At 38.6% G+C, this 20,641-nt stretch overlaps 1 protein-coding gene across 1 annotated transcript in view; it reads right to left on the reverse strand.

Moving 5' to 3' along the window:
- Positions 1-20,641, reverse strand: part of TOX (thymocyte selection associated high mobility group box) — a 220,762-nt gene that overhangs the window by 102,970 nt on the left and 97,151 nt on the right. Inside the window, exon 2 of the mRNA XM_026054696.1 lies at positions 3,988-4,053. Within this exon, the coding sequence (XP_025910481.1) occupies positions 3,988-4,053 (66 nt within the window). The remainder of the gene's footprint in view (positions 1-3,987; positions 4,054-20,641) is intronic.

Raw genomic sequence — 20,641 nt, forward strand, 5'->3', positions numbered from 1 at the left:
TTTATTTTAAAATGATAAATATTTTCAGATTGAAGCGCAATTAGTAGTGAAAATGTCATGCAGTTTTACTATGTATGTTTGTTAATATGGCTGGTATAACTCACTTAAGAGGTTCCTGCAGTGCGGAGTACTGTACTACATATATCATAACCCAAAATACAGTACTTACATGTATATATAAAATGTACATAGAGACAACATTGCCGAACAGCCTTTTGGGACAGTCTAAAAGAATATCATTAATTTTTACCATATACTTACACTTCTGGCTTAGTTCCAGCACTGGCTTTCTGTAAAAATCATTTCAAGTATAGAATTATGCTATTTGCTTGCAGCAACATCACAGGAACAGTAGTGAGCCATATGCTGCTACTTAGCAACTTAGTCTATAAGTCCCAAAGCATGTACTGATTTGAAAATTGAACAGAAATGATAATTGTTGAGGGACGCTGTGAGGCAACTTGTCTTGGATTACCAAGCTATGCAGATGTTTGATGTTATATAGAAAAAGGAACAAAACTATATTTTTTGTGTTCAATGGCTGAGCTTTTATTTATGTTAGCCTAAAGGGGATAAATTGATTAAAACCCTTAAAATAATACAAGGTGATGTTTTTTCTGAATATGAACATTTTTCAGTAAACAGAAACTGAAGTGGAAAGTTCAGCTTTAAGATCAACTGAAACATTTTTGATATCTAAATTTTTTATTTTGTTCTGCACCACACATTATTTCACAGCCCCTAAACTTCTTGAAATGCTGGACTCTAAGGAAAAGTTAGAAGGAGAAGGCAAAACAAGCAAAGCTAACTTTTCAGGGCCAGAGCCAGAGGAAGGAGCATGTCATCATGCTCTGTAGTCACATAATCCTGAAGACACCTTACTGGAAACCTCTGGGTCTCTGATGTTCTGTACTATGGCCCAGTCTGCCCACCTACCTCCCAACTAAGTTGGGTCAGACCCTGAAATCAGAAAATGATGCTCAGGTCTGACCCAGTCAGCACTTTCATCTTGGAGAAAACATTTTCTCATTTTTTCTTCCAGAATTGTTTGTTTTACGCTCAGTAAAAATGAGTGAAAAATGAACAAATAGTCCTGAGAACAGGGCCCAGAATATATGGCACCCTTCCCTCTCCTTCTCCCTCCCCAGTAAGTTACATAGTCTTACACACTCTGTTTTCAGGGTGGTGAACCTTGTATTCTTCCTGTATAATGATCCAGCTTCAACAAGCAGAATAAGCAGTATTCAAAAGGTAGTCAGTTCACCAATTTTTGGTGACCGCTGTGTTTATATCTGAGATAGCAACTCTGCCCTCATTACAGCCAGTGAAGACCTAATCAGCATTGTCAGTGGAGAATGGCTTACTTCTTTTAAGGAATTACAGCCACCTACATCAGGAACAGCTCTTGAAAGGCTTTTCTTGCAGTCCCAGTGCCAGTTATCTAAACAAGAGAGAGGCAGGATTTCCAGCACACCCTTTCTCCTGTATTCCTTTGACTGGCAGGTCCACACTAGGGGACAGCATTTGAAGGGTTTTTTTTTGTTTGTTTGTTTTCTGTCTCCCTTTTTAAGGACTTGTGGGCTTTCATACCTATTCACTTAACAAGCCACTGAAATGGTTTAAGGCTTCTCCAGCACCAGGAGAGATGATAGTAATGGCAAGGAGGGTGCAGCAGCCCAAGATTGCTGGCCTCTCTCAAATTGGCCCCAGAGGCTGTGGGACCTGCGTAGCTCCACTTCCTGATGGACCTACCTGATGGAGAAATGTTCTCTTCCTCCATTCAGCCAGCTCTCTTCTGTGTTTGGTAATGACCTAAACTACTTTGGCTGTTTGTTAAACTAGCTTTTACCATAAGTATCCCCCAGCACCGAACAGAGAGTTTAGACACCCACATCCGGGTTTTGAATTCCACCTAGGAACCAGAGACTGAAGAGACAGGCTTTGCCATAACCAGCTTTTAAGTATGTAAGTCCTTTGCCAGTTCCAGCTCTTAGTAACGGTTCAGACTTTTCTATCATTTTTGAATTTGGAAATGTCACATTTGATAGATTTTTTTTCCTTGAAGACAAAATCATTTGCACTTAAAATATCTAGGCCCAGATCTTTTAAAGGTACTTTAAGCACCTTACATCCATTGAAATCAGTGAGTGTTAGATGCATAAATATCTCCAAGGATCTGGGCCTTGTTAGCACATGTAGAAACCACATAAAAGATTAAAACTTATACTCTTAATTTTTCAATATGCCATTTAAATTATTTAAACTACATGCATACACAGTACAAAAATATCAACAGAAGAAAAATAATTCTGATGTATAATGCAAATTTGCAATTCTTTTTCAAAACTATTTAAGACAGACATAATGATTCTCTGAAAGGTAGCAGCTGCCTTATAACAGCAATCATTCACAGAGTTTGTATTTCTACTGTTTCAAACAAATTCAATTAGCCCTTGCACTTCAAAACCCTTAAGGCATAAATGAGATGATACTAGGCTGCTTTAATCTAATAGTAATACTAAAACTTGTCAGTACAGTTTTTGGATTAATGGTTAGAGAAAAATTAATAATATAATTTTTCATTTTTTAATCAAACAGTTCTATTCTAAACTACCTCTGGAACTGGAGGGTTCTTAGCTGAGTAAGTTAAATCATATACAAATCCTAAATGCAAAGTACAGTTGGTCTCTGAAGGTATTTCAGAATAACTTCAGTGCAAGACTGGGACGCAACATAGTGGAACATTATTTAAAGATGGCCTTCTTGATTGCACAATATCCGTCATCATACATAAACAGTCCTTAAAGAATAAACTCCTGCTTCCCTGCCCCCAGATGAACCTGTGTTATACACTATACATTATAATTAGGTAGATAATCATGACTATCTAAAAACCCTACTTCATGAGGACATTTAGCTTTGCATGTATTATCAGTTTCCAAAGCTGTTGATTCCTAAATTACATTGAGCTCATCTGCATACAATTACTATGCATGCAAACTCATTTCCCACCTAATGAGAGATCTTCACATAATCCCATTGGTCCTGTCAGAAAGAGGTATGTCAGACTGGCCACTGCTGGGGCTGAGATATTGCACTACCTAGACCACAAATCTGATCATTTATGGCAATTTCTATGACACAAGATAATCTAATTGACCTGCACCACCATCACTTACTAACATGGAATTGAACTGACTGAAACATCTGAAATAAATTAAAATTCTTTCCCCAAATACAACTGCAGCAGCACAAATCTCAGTAACATTTTTTTAAAAAATGTATATGCTTGTTAAGAAGTCATTAAAATCTTTCAGTCTTAGAAACCTACAGTAATTTAGGGTTCAGGTAGAAAGGGGAAAGATTTTTAAATATACATCTAATGTCACAATTCAGTAAATAAGACTCCCCAAAAAGGGGAAGGACTCAAGAATAACCTAGGACTCAAGAAGGACCTATAAAGAATCCACAACACATTAAGCCTTTTGGGCTGCAAGCTACCAAAGCCTGAGTCATTACCCTAACCCTGCTGCTATTGGTGTAACATTGACAATGTTCCTCAGCCATACGATTAGTGTTAAAAATGCAATTCTTCAACTACAACTGGCCTAAAAGTGATAATTAAAGCTATTTGTGACATGTGTAGCTTATAATGATTAACTTGTCTGCAGTCAGATAAACAAATAACCTGCACCTGTAAGGACTTTATTTCCTGAAGGTAAAACAACTGTTTAGGAAAAATCATGCTGGCAAAACAGCTGCTTGCATTCTGGAGAGGAAACAAGGTAGTATCTTTCAACAAACGCCAGCTCTGCTGTTTTATCAGCTCTATCTCATTAACTGGAAACAAGGCTTAAATGCTTTGTTTATAAATTATGATTATTCTTGATTGCAGCAGTTACTGATAGTGCCACTCATTTGCAATGCAACTCTTTGAATTTGTTTAATTACAATTTGAAACAAGGCAGAGAAGATTAATTAACCCACCTGGCTGGCTGGCACATAGTCCTGGCTCGGCTCTGTCATACTCATATACATGTTCTCACCGTCAAACTGCAAACAAAATAATAGTAAACATTCAGCAAACTTGAATATTTTTCTGCACTGACTGAAAAAAACAGTCACATAAAATAATATTACAGCCTGGTTTTAGAGACTTGTAATTGCGTGTGTGCATCTTGTCTTTGATGTTCCTGTTCTCATCCTTATTGACCCTGGATGTCAGTGATTTGGAGTAATTAGCGCTCTAGTAATTACAGCTAGCAAGCAAGAAATGAATGGTTTCCTTTCATCTGCAATCTGTTTTAAAACAAAATGGCTTATTTTGTGCACCATGTATACATATTGCTGTTGGTTGTAATGAAGTACTAAGTGAATTGCAGTTACTGAGAAAAGGAAGATGAGAATGGAAAACACACTAGAATGCATCTTAATGGATTCCAACTTTAGCTTTTGAGCAGAAGAGTTGAGATTTCAAAACAAATTAAACCCCCTCCTATTGAAATGTTCCCATATCAGAAGCTAAGAAGTACATTTCCCAACAGCTTTCAGACATCTGAATGTACAAAACAGTATACCTCCTGACCGTATGGTGTAAGAGGATAGTTTGCTTGATGTGTGAATAAAATAAACATTCATAATCAGAACTGCAAAAACACCCTTCTGTAAATGATAAATACCATTCCTGTATACAAAGTAATTTCTCTTTCTTTTTTCTCCCCTCACTAACATAAGAAATAACAGAAATGTGATAGAAAGGAGCTGACTAAAAATTGAAGGTCTACATGGAGAAAAACAGTCAGAATTGAAGTCTCATTCTGTATCAACACAAAAAAGTATAAAACTACTGCTTTCTTATGTAACCTGGAAAACATGCCTACAGAACTTCTGCCATGCCCATTCAAAAGTCAGTGCCAACAGAGTAACTTATAGTCCTGGTATCCATTCAGGAGGTAGAGAAAATCTTTGCAAACCTTTCCAATAGAAATGAAGAGCAGCAGGAATCCCCACCCCCAGTCATCAACCAACAATTTCCAGCTGTTACAAGGTCTGTTTGAAATAACTTTCACCTGACCCCTTCTGTGAATGCTTAGAGTGACATATTTTGGAAATGAGACATTATTTTTGATGGTGTGGCGGGATTTTTAAAAATCCCCAACACTGAGCCTGCTCTGCTTCTACAGGTGGTGGCAGTGAAATTCTCACGAACATTTCTAGACCAGGGTTGAGCTTTTCTGAATATCCTACTTACAAGGTGCAGTATATTCAGCTAGACCAAGGTAGACAAAGTCAAACTGTGGCTTTGGCACACAGCTCTTCTAATTTTTGCTGAGGCAGTTGAAAAGGTTTTGGCCTCCAGCTGTTCTTCCTCTCCCTCTGCCAGAGGCTACTAGCTTTGTAATAGTAGCTGTAAAAATGAACACGTGCCAGCTCCTGGCATACCAGTTGATGGTATGCCTTTCATAGCCAGAGTTATTTAACAGACAGTCACAGCCTATCTGTCAGAATTCCTAGTTTCATGGGAAAGATAGGATTATGCCACAGGCACAGAACTGCCAAAGCAAGTGTAATATTTCCAAAGTTTGATAGAAAAGGGCTAGTTGGATTAGTCCTTAAAAACAGGGATTGATGGTCCTTTTGTTTATTTACTGTTTAAAACTGCCATTTCTATGAGCTTCCTCATTCAAGAATGATCTTATTTATTACCATTCAAAGTAGAGTCTGGAGAAAATTTTTCGGGATTGTTTGCAAACCGGAAAGAAGGTCAAGGCATTATTTCTTCTATTAAATGGAAGATGAAATTCTGAAGAGATATTTCACAGCCTACGGCTGAAAACCAAGTACTCTGATGTAAGGCCTACAGGGGTTCAGCTTATGCAGTTTGTTATAGAAAAGGCTGAAAGGTATCTTGATCACTGTGATTGGTACTTACACCCAGGAAAGATGTCTGATAGCAAGATGTCAACCATCCCAACAGTGGTATAATGAGATCTAATGCTGAGAAATGGAAGTTACAGAAATTCAGCTTTGAAATATGATGCAAGTTCCTACTTCAGAAGGTAAATAAGCACTGTATCAACTGCAAAGTCATGTTTTTTGGAGATTTTTAAAATGAACTTAGAAATCTTTTTTGAAAAAGATACATTCTATATCATATTTATGAGAAATATGGGCAGGGTAGGCTGGCTATGGTGGTCCTATCTGCCCTGGAAACCTTAACCCTGCAAGTCTTCCATTTTGAATTTCCCTCATTGAACTCATATATTTGCTGCATTACATTACAAAGATTGTTATAACTCAAATCTCAAGTTGTACATCTTTAGTTTGTTCACCTGCAGTGAACATGAAGCAATTTCTTTCCTTTGCTGCATATTGACAGTCCAGGATTATTTTAATTCATTTTGCCTTCCCATAAAGCCTTAGACTGTGGCTTGAGAAAAGAATCTTGTGGCTTGAGAAAAGAATCTTAATGATAATCTTTAAGATAATTCTCTCTTTTGGATGTTTGGTTACCTGTCCTTGCTCCCAAGCTTATAGTTCTCTCAATCACCAAATCTGCATTCAGAAAAGAATTTCTTTAACATCATATTTCCATGGATTTTGGAAGTTTTCTTGGATCATCTTCCTGCCTAATCAGTTCTTTGCTCCTAATGGTGCCTCAGGCATTGGTATGATTTTGGATCTCAGCCTTTCTGGTTCTTTACTTCTGGCTCTCCATTTAGTTTTGAAATTATTCAGTTCTACTGTGGTCTGTGTGCTTAATGTAAAGCATACATCAATGACACCTAAAACCAAAAACTATACCTAAAGTCAAACTTCTTGGTCTTCTTGGTCTTAAAGAAGAAATGACCTTCTGCAAAATTTTAGGTGAATCTGTTAGGGTCAATGCTCAAAAAAATATATTGATGTATAACGTCTGTAAAATCAGAGTGACCTGTTAACATCTACAAATAACCAGTAGCTTTTATTACTTGATTTCTTCAGTATTCAAACATAGAGTTTAGTCACTGCAATATTTTCCCTCTCTGCTTGTTAGAAGTATGTGTAATATATTGTATAGTTCAATAAGATTGGATGGAATGTGCATTTTTGTAGTCCTTATATGTGCAGGATGCAGGCTGTAACATATTAGCCAACGCTAACACTGCTACCATGTTATTATCTGTACTACATTTACAGCTATATAAATTACCTGCCCTCAGTCTAGTGCAGGTTGGTGCATAGGTGTCCCTAGGACATCAGAGGTGGGCCTACAAAACAGCTGTAAACTTGAAGGCCAAAGCATATACACTTGCACTTCCTACAGCAGATGTTGTCAGAAGCCAGCTCCCGAAAGTTCACAAGGTTTACTGTAATGTTTGTAAAATAGTGAAATTATGATTTTTGTAAATCACAAAAAAAATGTTTATCACAATGCTGAGTTGTTTATTCATCATCTCATGTCTCAGCTACCAAACAAGACTGGAATACACATGACCTGTTTATTCCACTCCACCACCCCTCCCCAAAAAAGAGTATGTAAGTCTTTAACAACCAAAAAGAAGTTCAGAAACCCTGATGCAGCACACTGTAGCCATGCCCCACCAAAGGCAACTATCCCACATTGACACAATAAACAGAAAAAATACCAACAATCTGATCAGCTCAAAAGTCCTACTATAAGGAGCTTTTATGACCTCCTTTCTCCTACGTGTAGCAGCAGCTTGCAAAACAAGCCCCTAAGCCCCAGAAATCTATGTTCTCTCTAGTACTGAATCATTTCACCTTTTTATATATTGCTTTGTAACATGCATGCTCTGCAGTAAAACATCTCTCAACAACTCTCCTCCAGAATAGCTTAACTCATAAGATAGCCAACTTCAATTTAGCTTTACGAGTAAGCTGACTCACACAGTCAGCTATCTATCCAAGCAATTTATCCAAGGTGAGACAGCGAGTCAACAGACAGCAGATATGACCCCAAGACCCTTCCAACCACAAGATTTTCTTCCAGGTTACACCCTATGCCTCCAAAATTGTCTCATTTTACTTATCGTCCTAGATCTGCTAGAACCTTATAGTTCCTAAACTTCCCTGCTATTCACTGTGCTTGACTGCAAGCAAACAAACTGTGAAGATGCACAAGCATCACGCATTCTGTGGGCGATTCATCCAAACAGAACAGATGAAACACAAAGGAAGACAGTTAACTGAACTGGCTTTTATGAACCTATATATGATGCATATATATCATATGACATTTCATCTAAGGCTTTCCCAATGTGTCTCCAAAATCCTTCAGCATCATTAAGGGCAGATTTCAAAATCTTTCATTTTAATCTATTAAAAGTGAATGCTAATACAATATTCTGATGTGTGATAATAACTACTCGTGACAACATTTCTTTTTGTATTAAAGTGTAACAGCATGAGAAGTTTGGGTTAGAGGAAACTAAGAATATGACTGCATTCTAATATGAAAAGATATGTAACAGGGAGCTGTTTTTTAATATATATTCAGAACTGCATTACATTATTTAAATGATTATTATAAATAAAACATATAGGCAACATCATGGCATGGCCTGTTAGAATTTCCATTGTGGGGTAACCCTTTTTCAGACAAGTTATAACTTTCAGCAAGCAACATGCACAAAATATCTAAGTGCTGTTATAAAATGGAAATTATAATTTACTTACATAAGTTAGGAATATGATTACATAAACACACTGCCTGATTGTTATTGATGCAGGAGCTACAACAGAGTTCTGCAAATATCCAGGCTGGTACAGCTGTTTTATCAGGCACGGGTCTACCAAAGGATCTAAAGTTGGTTTTTGTCACCCAGTAGTACGGCATGACATCTGAGTGACATGACGTACTTATGCCCATGAAGCCTGTTTTTACTTTTTTACTTAGGCTGCAGCCAGCTCTGCCAGCATTTATAATGATGATTATGAAGTAGCAAAGCTTGCAAGCATTATATTTTTTATTCATTCTTTATATATTTTTTTAAATGAACATGTCAGTTTTATGACAAGAAAAAAACCCTACATGGACTATGTCACAAAGACATTATAATCGGGTTGCATAAAAACAAATACAGAGCAACGTTTTCCATGGTGACACCAGCTCAAAGAAGTTTCATTATAGCCTATATACAGAAGAATTTGGAAGAAAAAAAGGAAGGTGCAACAGGGGAGAAAAAAACTGGAAGAGGCTGAAAGCAAAGGGGATAATTGGAAATGGAAGACTTAGGTATACTGCTAACTGTATGTATGTATACTTTGATTATAAGTGTACGGGCATACCTGTGTTAGCTAGGTAGCTAGTTCAGATGGCAATTGCCATAAGGAAGCATAGGTTCAGCTACATATCCTGCCCCTGCCACAGGCTAGCTTTCTCTGTGCCAAGCCACTCGGTCTTCATTGCTAGGGTCACCTGTGCTATCTGGATTAGAGTGAGAACGAATTTTCACCCATCTTTATCTCTGGCTTGGATTCCTTGCTACCCCATGCCTCTTTGCTATTGTTGAGAGAAGCGAGAGGTTTTCTTGCTGTTTTTACCTTTTTACATCCACGCTTTTCATCTTCTGAGGGGACTGCATGCTTGCCCTCTCTTTGTATACATACATGCACCCTAAGTTTTGCAGGCATAATTATATTAGCTAAGAGAAAGAAAGAATCAAGCACAAGGATCCTTGAGCTGACGCTGACCTCAACTTTTCCTAGTTCATGATGAAAAGCAGCACAATATGATCTACATCCCGTCCAAAAGCCATGCAGGCAGAGTAGCATGATGTATACTAGAGCAATGGCTTTTGAATCCAAACAGGTTTGGGGCAGGGGGAGGGTGCAACTTGGGACATTGTTTTGTGAACAACTGTATGTCAGCAGAGATCTCCTGAAATGGAGAGAGATTAAAGGAGAAGAAGCAAGGGGAGAGATCATCAAATTGTTGAGAGCTGCTGTATTTAATAGGTTCAGCTGTTGAGTAAAAGCACTTGGACCCATCATCTCAATTTCTTCAAAGTATGTTACAGATCTTCAAAGCCTGTGTTATTAATCACATAATCTAAATACAAACTTCTCCAATCTTAGATTTGAACTGGAAGCTAGATTTAAATCCAAACTTTAGTTGCACCTTTTAACCGGTTTAACTTGCTTTGACAGAGCTCCAGCACATTTCATTGTGTTTTATTTTAAGAAAACGTTGGAATAATGCTGTATAAAAAGATTATTTATTTCTAGTGATTTATACATCATCTTAGTGCTTGCAGCTTATAGATATTATTTGTAACTTACATTATCTAAAAGCCACTATTCCTAAAAAGCTTAAAACTAGGTAATTTTGTTTATTTTAAACCAAATGCCAAGAGTGGACAACGTCTCAGGTTCCTTGATGACAAACAGAGTGACGTTTTACTTTACTCAGAGCTGCTGAAATGAGACTAAAATAATGATGGGATACAACATAAATCATCAAATGGCCAGGCTAAAGAAACAGTTGATCTTGTTATGGCAACTATTAAAGATAAAAACAGAGATGTTCTGTAAACAGTATTACACCATGGAAAAAACCTCTCTTGATACAGTTTTTAACTGAAAAAAAAGAAAAAAGAATTTCAAAGGCAGATGTGGCAGAGTGGTATGTCTGTATTAAATTGAAACTCCATTTTGTCTCCTGAACTCCATTTTGTATTCTGTACTGAACGCATGTTTAAATTTGCCCACGACAGGTTATTGTAATGCATTCCAGGCAGGCATCCTTCCCAGGAAAGGGGCTTGACACCTCGCTGAAGGACTATCACAGGAAAATTGTCAAAAAACAATTCAGTACTATCGACTTTGATTGTGTCTGTTCTGCTGCCCTCCCTCCCTCCTTCCAGGATTGCTTTTCAAAAGAGGAAAGTACTGGAAGCCTATGAGATTGGGTAGAAATGCCTCAACGGAGCATATGGTGAAAAGAAATCAAACCACTTTAAAAAGCTGTATTTCCCTCCATGGACTGAGGAAGGTGATTGCTGCAGACTAGCAGGATTTGGAGCAGCTCTGTCCTGCCTGAAACACTCAGAGCACTCCAGCTCACAGAAAGGTTGATGTGTCAAGCATTAGAAAGGAGCTGGTGTCTCTCAAGATTATTGCTGTTATTCATTTTAATTCTGTAACTGGTTCTCAAGGGTAAAGTATTAGGAAAAACCTTTATCAAGCCTGTCTTTTCATTTTCTTGTATGTTGTCCAAAGAGTCTAGACTAGGAATGTGGCATATGATTTGTTTAATCTAGGTATGGTGATCCATAGGTTAGGCATACTGTCACCTGGGCTCCTTCTGCTGCTGTGGAAGGAGACAGGCACCCTGCAGTCTTGGACATGTGACTTATTTTTTGGATGTGATGCATCAGCTGCCAGAAGTGTCTGTCTTCCACAAGAGATTAAAGAGGTGACTTGGAGGCCCTGCTTAGACTGAACGTTAGAGAGCTAAAACGAGAGTAGGTGCTTTCTGTTCCTAGCGCTTCGGTGGAGATGGGAAGGGATCTCGATGGCTCTCTGGGAGAGTGGGTGTGAGCCACCGAGCTGTGGATCGGGAGGCTGCGCCACAGATGCCAGAATTGAGGGTGCTGCTTCTCAGAGAAACGCTGTCAGACAGCTATACTTAGACAGAGCCAGAAACAGTGATGAAGCTCTGCCCACAGCACCCAACGGACTTTGACACGTGTAGGACTCAGTGCTCCGATCAACGCACAGTAGGGCTTATAGACTAACGCTGCACCGTGTCTTCTCTACAGCCGACTTTCAGAGCAGACATGTTTTGAAAATACTCTGCTTGATTCTCCTAAAATTAGACCATTTTTGTCTCATTTTCCATTGATAAGACATACTATTGCTTCCGAAAGTATAGGCAGTGCTGTCAAAGTTTTCTTTCAGATATTATCCAGGTATCCATCCCAGACCATCTCCCATCGTGTTCCCCACTCACTATTTATTGCTCTTGCTGCAAGAAAGGGGGAAGAATCAGAGGGTTTGATGAGTATGTTTTCAATGGCTATGTTTTTGAGGTGGCCAACTTGCTGAATATCCAAATATACACTGGTAGTTAAAACCTGAATGATAGCACTAGAGCTTTTTTTTTTCCCCAGCTTAATTGAGGTTAATGTGGAACTGGAGAGGAGGTGAAGGGGGGTGTTTAGCTTCCCACTTGGAGCTGGCATGTGTCAATGCCTGACAGAGCCTTGAAGTTGTTAGCCTGCATGCAGAGCACCGGCTGAATGAGGTTACAGCGCTGAGCACAGTGGGCTAAGAGAAGCAGGATCAGACTGATGGGAGGAGTGGCGGAGTCCAGGCAGAGCAGAGCGTATCAAAGACAGCCCAGGGGAGGATGGGTACTGTATTAGTCCTTTGTGTGCATTTAAATGGCAGACAGCGAGCATGCCGAGATGAACTCTGAACTCCCTCAGCTGGGGTCCTGCTCCTTTTAACCCTGGGTGTTGAAGAAAATTTAAAAAAACACCCTGTAGTCTGGACTCACATGCTAAACTCTCCCTTGCATATTGAACACTCGTTAAATAAACATACTGAGATCAAAGTGGTAAATGCTTTTGTTATTATTTTACTCAATCCACACTACATTATGATGTAGCCACCCACTGGGAAAACTGGGTGATAAGGTGGAAAGGTTTGAACAACTAAGATTAGACCTTCCTTTTTCTGCCCACAGTGGCTGAGAAAATTTGTTTAATCTGGTAGACTTGTAGTATTTTCCAATCCCAACACACCTGGCTGGGTTCATGACAAGGTCTGATCCTACATCATGGAAGGCCCAGGGAATTTTGCCATTGTCACTTGAATGGGAACTGGATCAGGAACAATCATAGGTTAATAAGGCCCCTTCCTACTTTTAGATTCAGAGTCATTTTTGGTCAATGTTCATCTTACAGTTTTAAATGGGAAATTATATAATAAAACACAAAAATGTTTAATAAAAAGGATCTACAGAGAGCATGCAGATGACAAAAGAAAAAGCAGGTTTTGTATATCCACATGCAGAGCCCCCTATGTTGCAGTACAGCAGAAGAGAGGCTTCACAGACCTTAGTGAATGAGGTTTGCACAAAGAGGACAAAACTGCTCCCTTGCATGACTACAGTGGGAGTGGTGTGCAGAGACCCATGGACAGAATTTGACCCACTATGTTATTTATAGAGCGAATGGGGTATATATAGTTCCTGTGGGAAAGTACATCTGCTTCTACACAGCAGAAACTTAGAAATAAGGTGGGCTAGAGCAATAACAACAAAAAAAGCAAAAGCAAAACTGCAAAACACCACCACTATTCTGAAAATCCTGTGGCAGTTCAGGGAGCCTTGAGAAGTAAATCAAAGGGAACAATTGCTGGGTAACTAGAAGATCTTGCCTGCATACTTCTATGCCTCTTGCTTAAAAGGGTTAGGAAAAAAAATTGTGGCATACTCAGAATTTTAAAAAGTTAAAGAAAGGCCTGATCACGTAAGAAATTCTACGTTCTAGTCCAGCATGGCAGGTCACCTGAGCGCTTGTGTGATTCTAAGCATCAGAATTAACCTGCTGAAGCAGATGAGATTATGAGATCAGTGATTCAGGATCAAGGACTCATTCAAATCTGTGTTGAGATAAGGCCCAAGAGCTCAGAAATTTGCAGGAACAACCATAAAATGTGCCAACAACCATGTGCCAAACTTAAATGGGACAAATCACCTTAAATTTCTGGTAAACCAAGTTATTTAGCACAGTCTGATATCCTGTTGGGTGCAACCAGTTCAAATATGATTGATCATAATTGCAATAACATAGCAAATGACAAGTGTGTTTTAGGGCTGATATACAATTGCAATTTACCAAAACAGTTACAATGGCAGCCATGTGGACAACCCTACTTCTGCTCACAATTACTCTGGCACATGAGGAGCTCACCTAATTTCAACAGGATTACTTTAACGAAGATGTTATGCATGTTTAAGTCCACTTCTGCATCAAACAAGAAGACTGAGCCCCATGCATGTTCAAAGGGTGAATCTGAAACAACACTAGTTCTTATGTTTACAGCTTCAACAAGGATTCAAAAGCTTGACAAGGCATGCAGCCTTGACTTATTTCTTCACTAGTAGGGCATATGGGTCAAGTTGAGATTCACTGACATTGCAGTGTAGAGAAGTTTGGAGTACTCATCCAAGAGTAGAAGTGGTTAGAAATGTTCAAAATACTACTCAAAAGCAGGATAGAAAAAGTGGTTTGTTTTATTTTTTTGCAATCTACTTTTTTATCTTATTGACTTTAATTAAGATGTGCCCTCAATGTAATGACCTCACTTATTAGTTCTCAAAAAATTCCATGTTGGTTCTCTACACTTTTTAAGATAAAATTTGACCTTCAAGACTACAGTTCATCTGATGACTAAATTATTCCATGGCAGTTTTCATTTTTTGTTTCTATTTGTGAAATGGCACTCACAGTCATTTTTCTTTAGATAGACTACACTAGAATTTCATTTATATATTTGATATATTTTCTTTTAACACAGAAGAAAGCATATCTGTGTGTAAATATACTTCTATCTTTCTTAGTTTTGAAGGTAAAAAGAAGTAAAATATTAAGTTATGGTTGTACCTCTCAGCCTCTTACCAAAATCCTTTAAAGATGACAAGTATTCCATCTCCTTCTCTCTCCCATTTAAAAAACAGCACTCCCCTCAGTGCTGGTTGCTATTTTTCCAGATCAGAACACTCCGAATCTATTACTGTTGTAAACTCCTCACAGCAAATCAGATAGCAGAAGTTACTCAAATCTGGCATTATCAGCACTGTGGCCGGTGCCTTTCCAAGAGGCCGTGCATGTCAGAAAGAGACATTCACAGGAGCGCTGGAAGGAATCTCCCTGGGCAGCCACTTCCATCCCCTGGATAATAACAGAATAGTTTGCACAAAGCACCTTTGAAGGCTTACTTTCAAGTCCTGCCCTGGATGCCTTGTTTTTTTCCAAACACGGATACGTTCTGCTTTACTGATGTCCTTTTCACCATCTCCTGTGCTGTCCAAAATGAATGTACTGCTCTAGCTAGCTGTGGACAAACATGTGTTCTCATACATCAAACCTCTGTTCCCAGATATTTCTATTCAGCACAGTTAATTAGCCAGGGTACATCCAGACTGGGGTATACATCAGTTTCTTTCTCCCTATACACATTATTTAAAACATGCTTTGTTTTTTCCCAGCTCTGAACAAATGAAACCTCTGAAAGCTTCTCCTGACCTATAAGGTAGCATGGAAAGTTGTCAGATACTTAGGGCAAGGAGCATGATCTATGACAAATGCTGAAAGTCTAAGCTCTAAGGGTTTCAGCCCAAGTCAGAGCAGTATGATTTTTCAAATCAGCAAAATTTCTCAAGAATTCCAAAAATCTTATAAGGAAACTGAGATTTTTGAAAATTTTTAGATGAAAAAATGGAAAAGGCTCTATTCCCAGAACAACTTGGCAATTCAAGAGCACAGCAGCACAGTGGGAAACCCTGGTTCAGTCCTATCCTACTATTCTCACGTATACCAAACATACCAATTGAGCACCATAGCCACTGACTAGAGGATATTCTTCCAGTATCTCTTCTTGTGGCTGTTACACTTTCTAAAAATGCTTCATGGTATAGACTTGGATTTCTCTCTCTCTCATCGAGCTGAGTGCTCTAACTCTCAGGCTATTATTTTTCAGTATCAGATTTTCCACTTTTGAACAGAAATCACATCCTGGCCCTGAGAAGCTTTTCCTATAGAAGAACTCAAAAAATTGGTAATTATGTTTTTGTCGAATGAAAATTAATAGGACTATGTCACTCCAGCATTTCCAGCCTTACATACTCCTGATGTCCTGGAACGCAGCAAAACAGGCTGAGCTCTGTTATGCTGGAAAGGGTGGTGCATACACAGGACAGAGTGCTTTGTTTTYGCTACTTATCATGAAATAAGGTCCAGTGTGGGTTCCTTGCTGGCAGTCCAAGCCGGAGCAGAGGCATGATGCATTCACGGTCATTCAGCACCTGCAGTTGTGCAGAGGTAATCTACAGGTAATCTACGCTCCAAGGACTGTGATAAACCAAATGCTCAACCTGCCTCCACTCGGTTGGAGGGAGGCTCTGACATTAAACTACCAGCCTGTGAAAAGTGAGAGTCAGCTTTTTGGAACTGGGTCTTGACACTAATGTAACAACAAACCCCTTAAAATATGGAAGTGCTGCTTTTTAAAAGGATGATCCTCCCATTCACACAGTGCACATTCAGTGCACTGAAGAAACAAAACTTAGTATTTGCTAACCTTGCCATAATTATAACAACCTCTGTTATAACCACTGTTAATGCGCTAATATAATTTTTAAATAAACATATAACACAACGTGATTAAATGTAAACTACCTTGATGAAGCTGTTCTTATGCTTTTATGATATAAAAATGGCTTCTTTTTACCTATTGATGTTTCATTTTCCACACAGCATCATAGTATCTGCTTGTTTTACCCAATTGTACCATAACTGTTGTTTAACTTCAGCAATCTCATAATCTAGTCAGACTCTTTAGCCATTTTATTCATCAATGAAAGTATTCTACCACGTTAATGTCATAGAAAATATGCTTTATCATTTTAGTGCTCATATTATATTCTCTCACCTCTCTGTTTAAGCTACTGCATTATTAATACATCATCCTCCTAATTTGATAAAATCTGCTATGAAAAGTATCATAATCTTCCTAAAAACATTTAATGAGTGTACATTAAACTTGAAATAAGTGGCTTGAAAAATTTTTGGTTTAGAATGTTCTCTGTATTGCTTTGGAAGACTGAAATACATATGAACGGTTTTAAAGTTATGCAACAGTCAACTGAAACTATAGCTTCAGTGGTTATACATAAGATTATGTCTCTACTGCACATATTCACAATCCATTTTCTTCTCATGGCCAAATTCAGTTCCAAACTAAACTTTCCAAATCTAGAATAACTTAATTCTGTATTTATTTGGTCAATAAAAGCTAAGAGGGAGCAGAGAAAATCAAATGGGCAAATCATGCTCTGATTTGCAGATATGCAACAAAATCACAACAGCTGCATAAACATTAGCAAAAAGCATATTTAGTTCCTTCCCTCCCATGTTAAAAAGCACACAAAGCACCAGCTGAAATAATGATGTATTTGCAGATGGAATAAAATCTCCTTCATCAGAATGCAATTCAGAATGAAATACCTTTTCACTTCTGGGGTCTGTATCAGGGTACTGTTCGGGGTTTATGCTGGTATAATTCAACTGATTTCAAGACTAACTTTGAGTAGAACATCCAGGAATCAGGTCAAGGAGACTAAGCTCTATTTACACGCAGTTATTAGCAGCTCACTTTTCCCCCCATTTTTAGAGAAACCATTAAAGGGCTCATGCATTCAGCATGTAGTCTCTTTTGGTTTCAGCAGCAAATCGTTTGGTAATATTCTTCTAAGAGCAGTATTAAGAGGCTCCAGGGTTTTGCAAGGGTTCGAGTCTTAATAGCTGAATTCATAAATAGCTAGTCATACAGTATCACTGCTTCTTCCTGTGCTCTGAAGTTCTTGTAATACTCCCAACTTTCCTTTATGCCAGCACCTACAAGTCAAAGTTCAGAAATAATAACAGAGTACAAAAGTGTGCTGTGATTAGATTCATGTTTTGATAGAAAATTAATTTGGTGTTTTATTCACTCATTTGAAATAGTAACTACTGCCTTGGAAAATATAACGTGATTAATTTTCCAATATTTTCAGATCATATTAGTAATACATGACATAACTGTTTTGACATATGTGACTAATAGTTTTATTCATAATCAAGATTTTGCAGTTCAGAAGTTCTTTTAGCTATGTGAGCACTTACAAGCCAAAATAGTCAGAACATTGATTTAAAACCTGAACAAGTATTTTATGCATTACAGTGCATCACTGAAGAGCTTTTGTTAACACAGAGAGCAATGTGAATTATGTATCTGATTTTATTTCTTACCGTTAAACACAGCTCATTGGAAATGTATAACCAGCTCCTTTTAAGAATCTAAAGTAAAAGCAGTGTCATGTATTATGCTACAGCAGGTAATTCAGTGTCTTAGATAGGATTAGCCAACAGATTTATCAAGCAGCCTCTAAGGAAAGCAGAGTTCAAGTCTGGGCTCATCAATAATACATAAATAAACTGAACAATTAGGTACAAAGTGGCTATCTTGTCAGACCACTTATTAACCGATAAATGATATACTCACTGCAGACAGTGTAAAAAAGGAGAGATATGTAAAGATAGGAGAAGACTAGAAAAGAGAGAGAAAGGTTTGTGGGTTTTAGTGTATTTGTGGACGTAGCGGTTCTCTTTAACTCACTGGTCTGAGCCGAATACTGAGAACTATGATACCTTAGAGAAGGGTGGTGAGGTAGGATACAGCAACACTGCTCTGCTTAGAATAGCTTGGCCTTTTTCCATTAACTGAACACAGATTTATACCTTTGCTCTTTAACCAGTGCTCTGAAGGAGAGAAAACAATATATTCCACTTTTCCTGTAGACAGCATCAACTTTGTCTACTTAATATGCAAGTTTTACATATATAAACACTGTCATCCCCAATGTGTAATGCCACCACTGGACATTACTGTAATAAGGTCTGACTACTGAGACACACTGGTTCCTAGGAAAGGGTGAAAGCAGCCAAGTTTACATCTGGCTTATGCAACAACAATTTTGTTCCTTCTTACTAACTATGAACAAACTCAAATTTTATTTCCTTTTTTTGGGCTGGCCTGCACTTTTCAACATGGAAACAAGGAGACAAGGAGACAAGAGGTGGGAGGGGTTGTTGCTAATTTTTCCTCAGCTAAGCAAAACACAAAACATCTTCACTTCATATAGGGTCAACAAGTAAGCAAGCAAACCTAGTGCAAATGAAATCTTTTCATATGCATATATCTACTTCAGCTAAGAAATTATAAACATTTGAAGTACAGATTTCAGGATTTAACTCAGAATGAAAATAATATTTACCTAATACGATGTCTTTTATGCCCAAGTATTCCAAAGTGCTTTGCAAATATTGACCCAAATTCTGCCCTTAATCTGTGTGTTCAAAACTCCTTGACTACAGTAGCCATTTTGAAGGGTATTTGCAACAGAATACTTTAGCCCTTATACTGAAATACACACTTCAGTAACGGAAATATAAATCTACCTGTGAAACACAGCCACTTCCATAGTGAAAAAGGGATACAGTTCAGCAATATCTTGGTATTCAAGGCAGTATAAAAGACAGGAATTTATAAATATCTTTGCCAGATGGACAAGTAATTTGGATGAACCAAAGAGGTTTGTGGTGCCTTTGCTGCATGATCATCATACCTCAGTTATGTGAAAAGAGGGATTTCTAGACTACTCCCTGTCATTTCACTCTGGTCTCGCTGTAGGGAACAGTCCTTCCTTCCCACATCACTATCTCACCCACGCATTCAAATGGGACCATAACAAGCATAGCTCTGAGTACCTTTGAAAATCCACTTCTGTGTCTTGTCCAAAGAAAGGCAGCACCAGAAGAATAACGTTCTCCTTCCACTTACAGAGGAAACTGCTTCTCAGACCCAGAAAGTCATTTGTGCAACTTCCTAAATCCCCTGTCATATTATGGTGTGACTCACCAAACTAGCAGATGACAGCTGCTGCAAGCACAGCACATGGAGAAAGACTAGAGTCCAATTTGGATAAAAGGAGAAGTACAAGCAGGTGGGGAAGACTGCAGCTTGCCTGAGTAGCAAAAGAGAAGATTGCAACAGAGAGAGGACAGGTATCAGAGTGGAATATCTGGCTGTGGAAGTAGGTTTCCATGACAGGTCAGCCGAACTGCTTATATGGCATGCTTCTTTCTTCCCACTAATTATAAGGGGATTCTAGGACAAAAGTAGCAGATTTAGGATGCCTAAAAGTAGTGAGATGAATTCTAACTGTTGTACACCACAAAGTGAATGGGAAGTGGAAAAAAGCAGTGTGAAGTGTGCACTACTTCCCTCCGCTCTCCATCCCTGAGGAGGTGACATGGCATCACCAAGGCATCACCGAAGCCCCAGCAAAACCCCCTTGCTTTGCTTCGACGTAAGAGCAAGGGTAGCGACTGAAGACATGCAGGGGCTGCTTTGCCTGATGCATTAAAGGATTCCCTTGCCGGAGGGAAGCACTTTTGTTCATGTGATGCTTTTGCCAGCAGTAGAAGGTGATACAGAATGGGCTGGACTGGGAGGAAGGATGCAGACTGAGCATCCAGCACCACCTGCAGCTCGAAGAGGCAACCCCAGCCGTGCAGGACTTTCCCAGGGAAGAAGTCCCACTGTTATAACAGATACACGGATAAAGCTAATGGCACTGCAGCACAAAACAAACGCACTTCCGACCACAAGTCTGACCTATTATTTATTAATGCAGGCTGCTTGTGAAAGAAGAAACAATTTAGCACAATGTTTAATAAGAAAAATAGACGCCTGAATTGCTACAGGATAATCTGTACCAAATTTATGAGGGTTTGCAGAGCTATGAGATCCCTTGATCTGTTTGATAGAAAACTTGGCTGAAAATATGTTTCTTAGAGTGAGGTAT

The sequence above is a fragment of the Apteryx rowi genome, unplaced genomic scaffold (genome assembly GCF_003343035.1).
Source record: "Apteryx rowi isolate R43461 unplaced genomic scaffold, aptRow1 scaffold_96, whole genome shotgun sequence".
Lineage (NCBI taxonomy): Eukaryota > Metazoa > Chordata > Aves > Apterygiformes > Apterygidae > Apteryx > Apteryx rowi.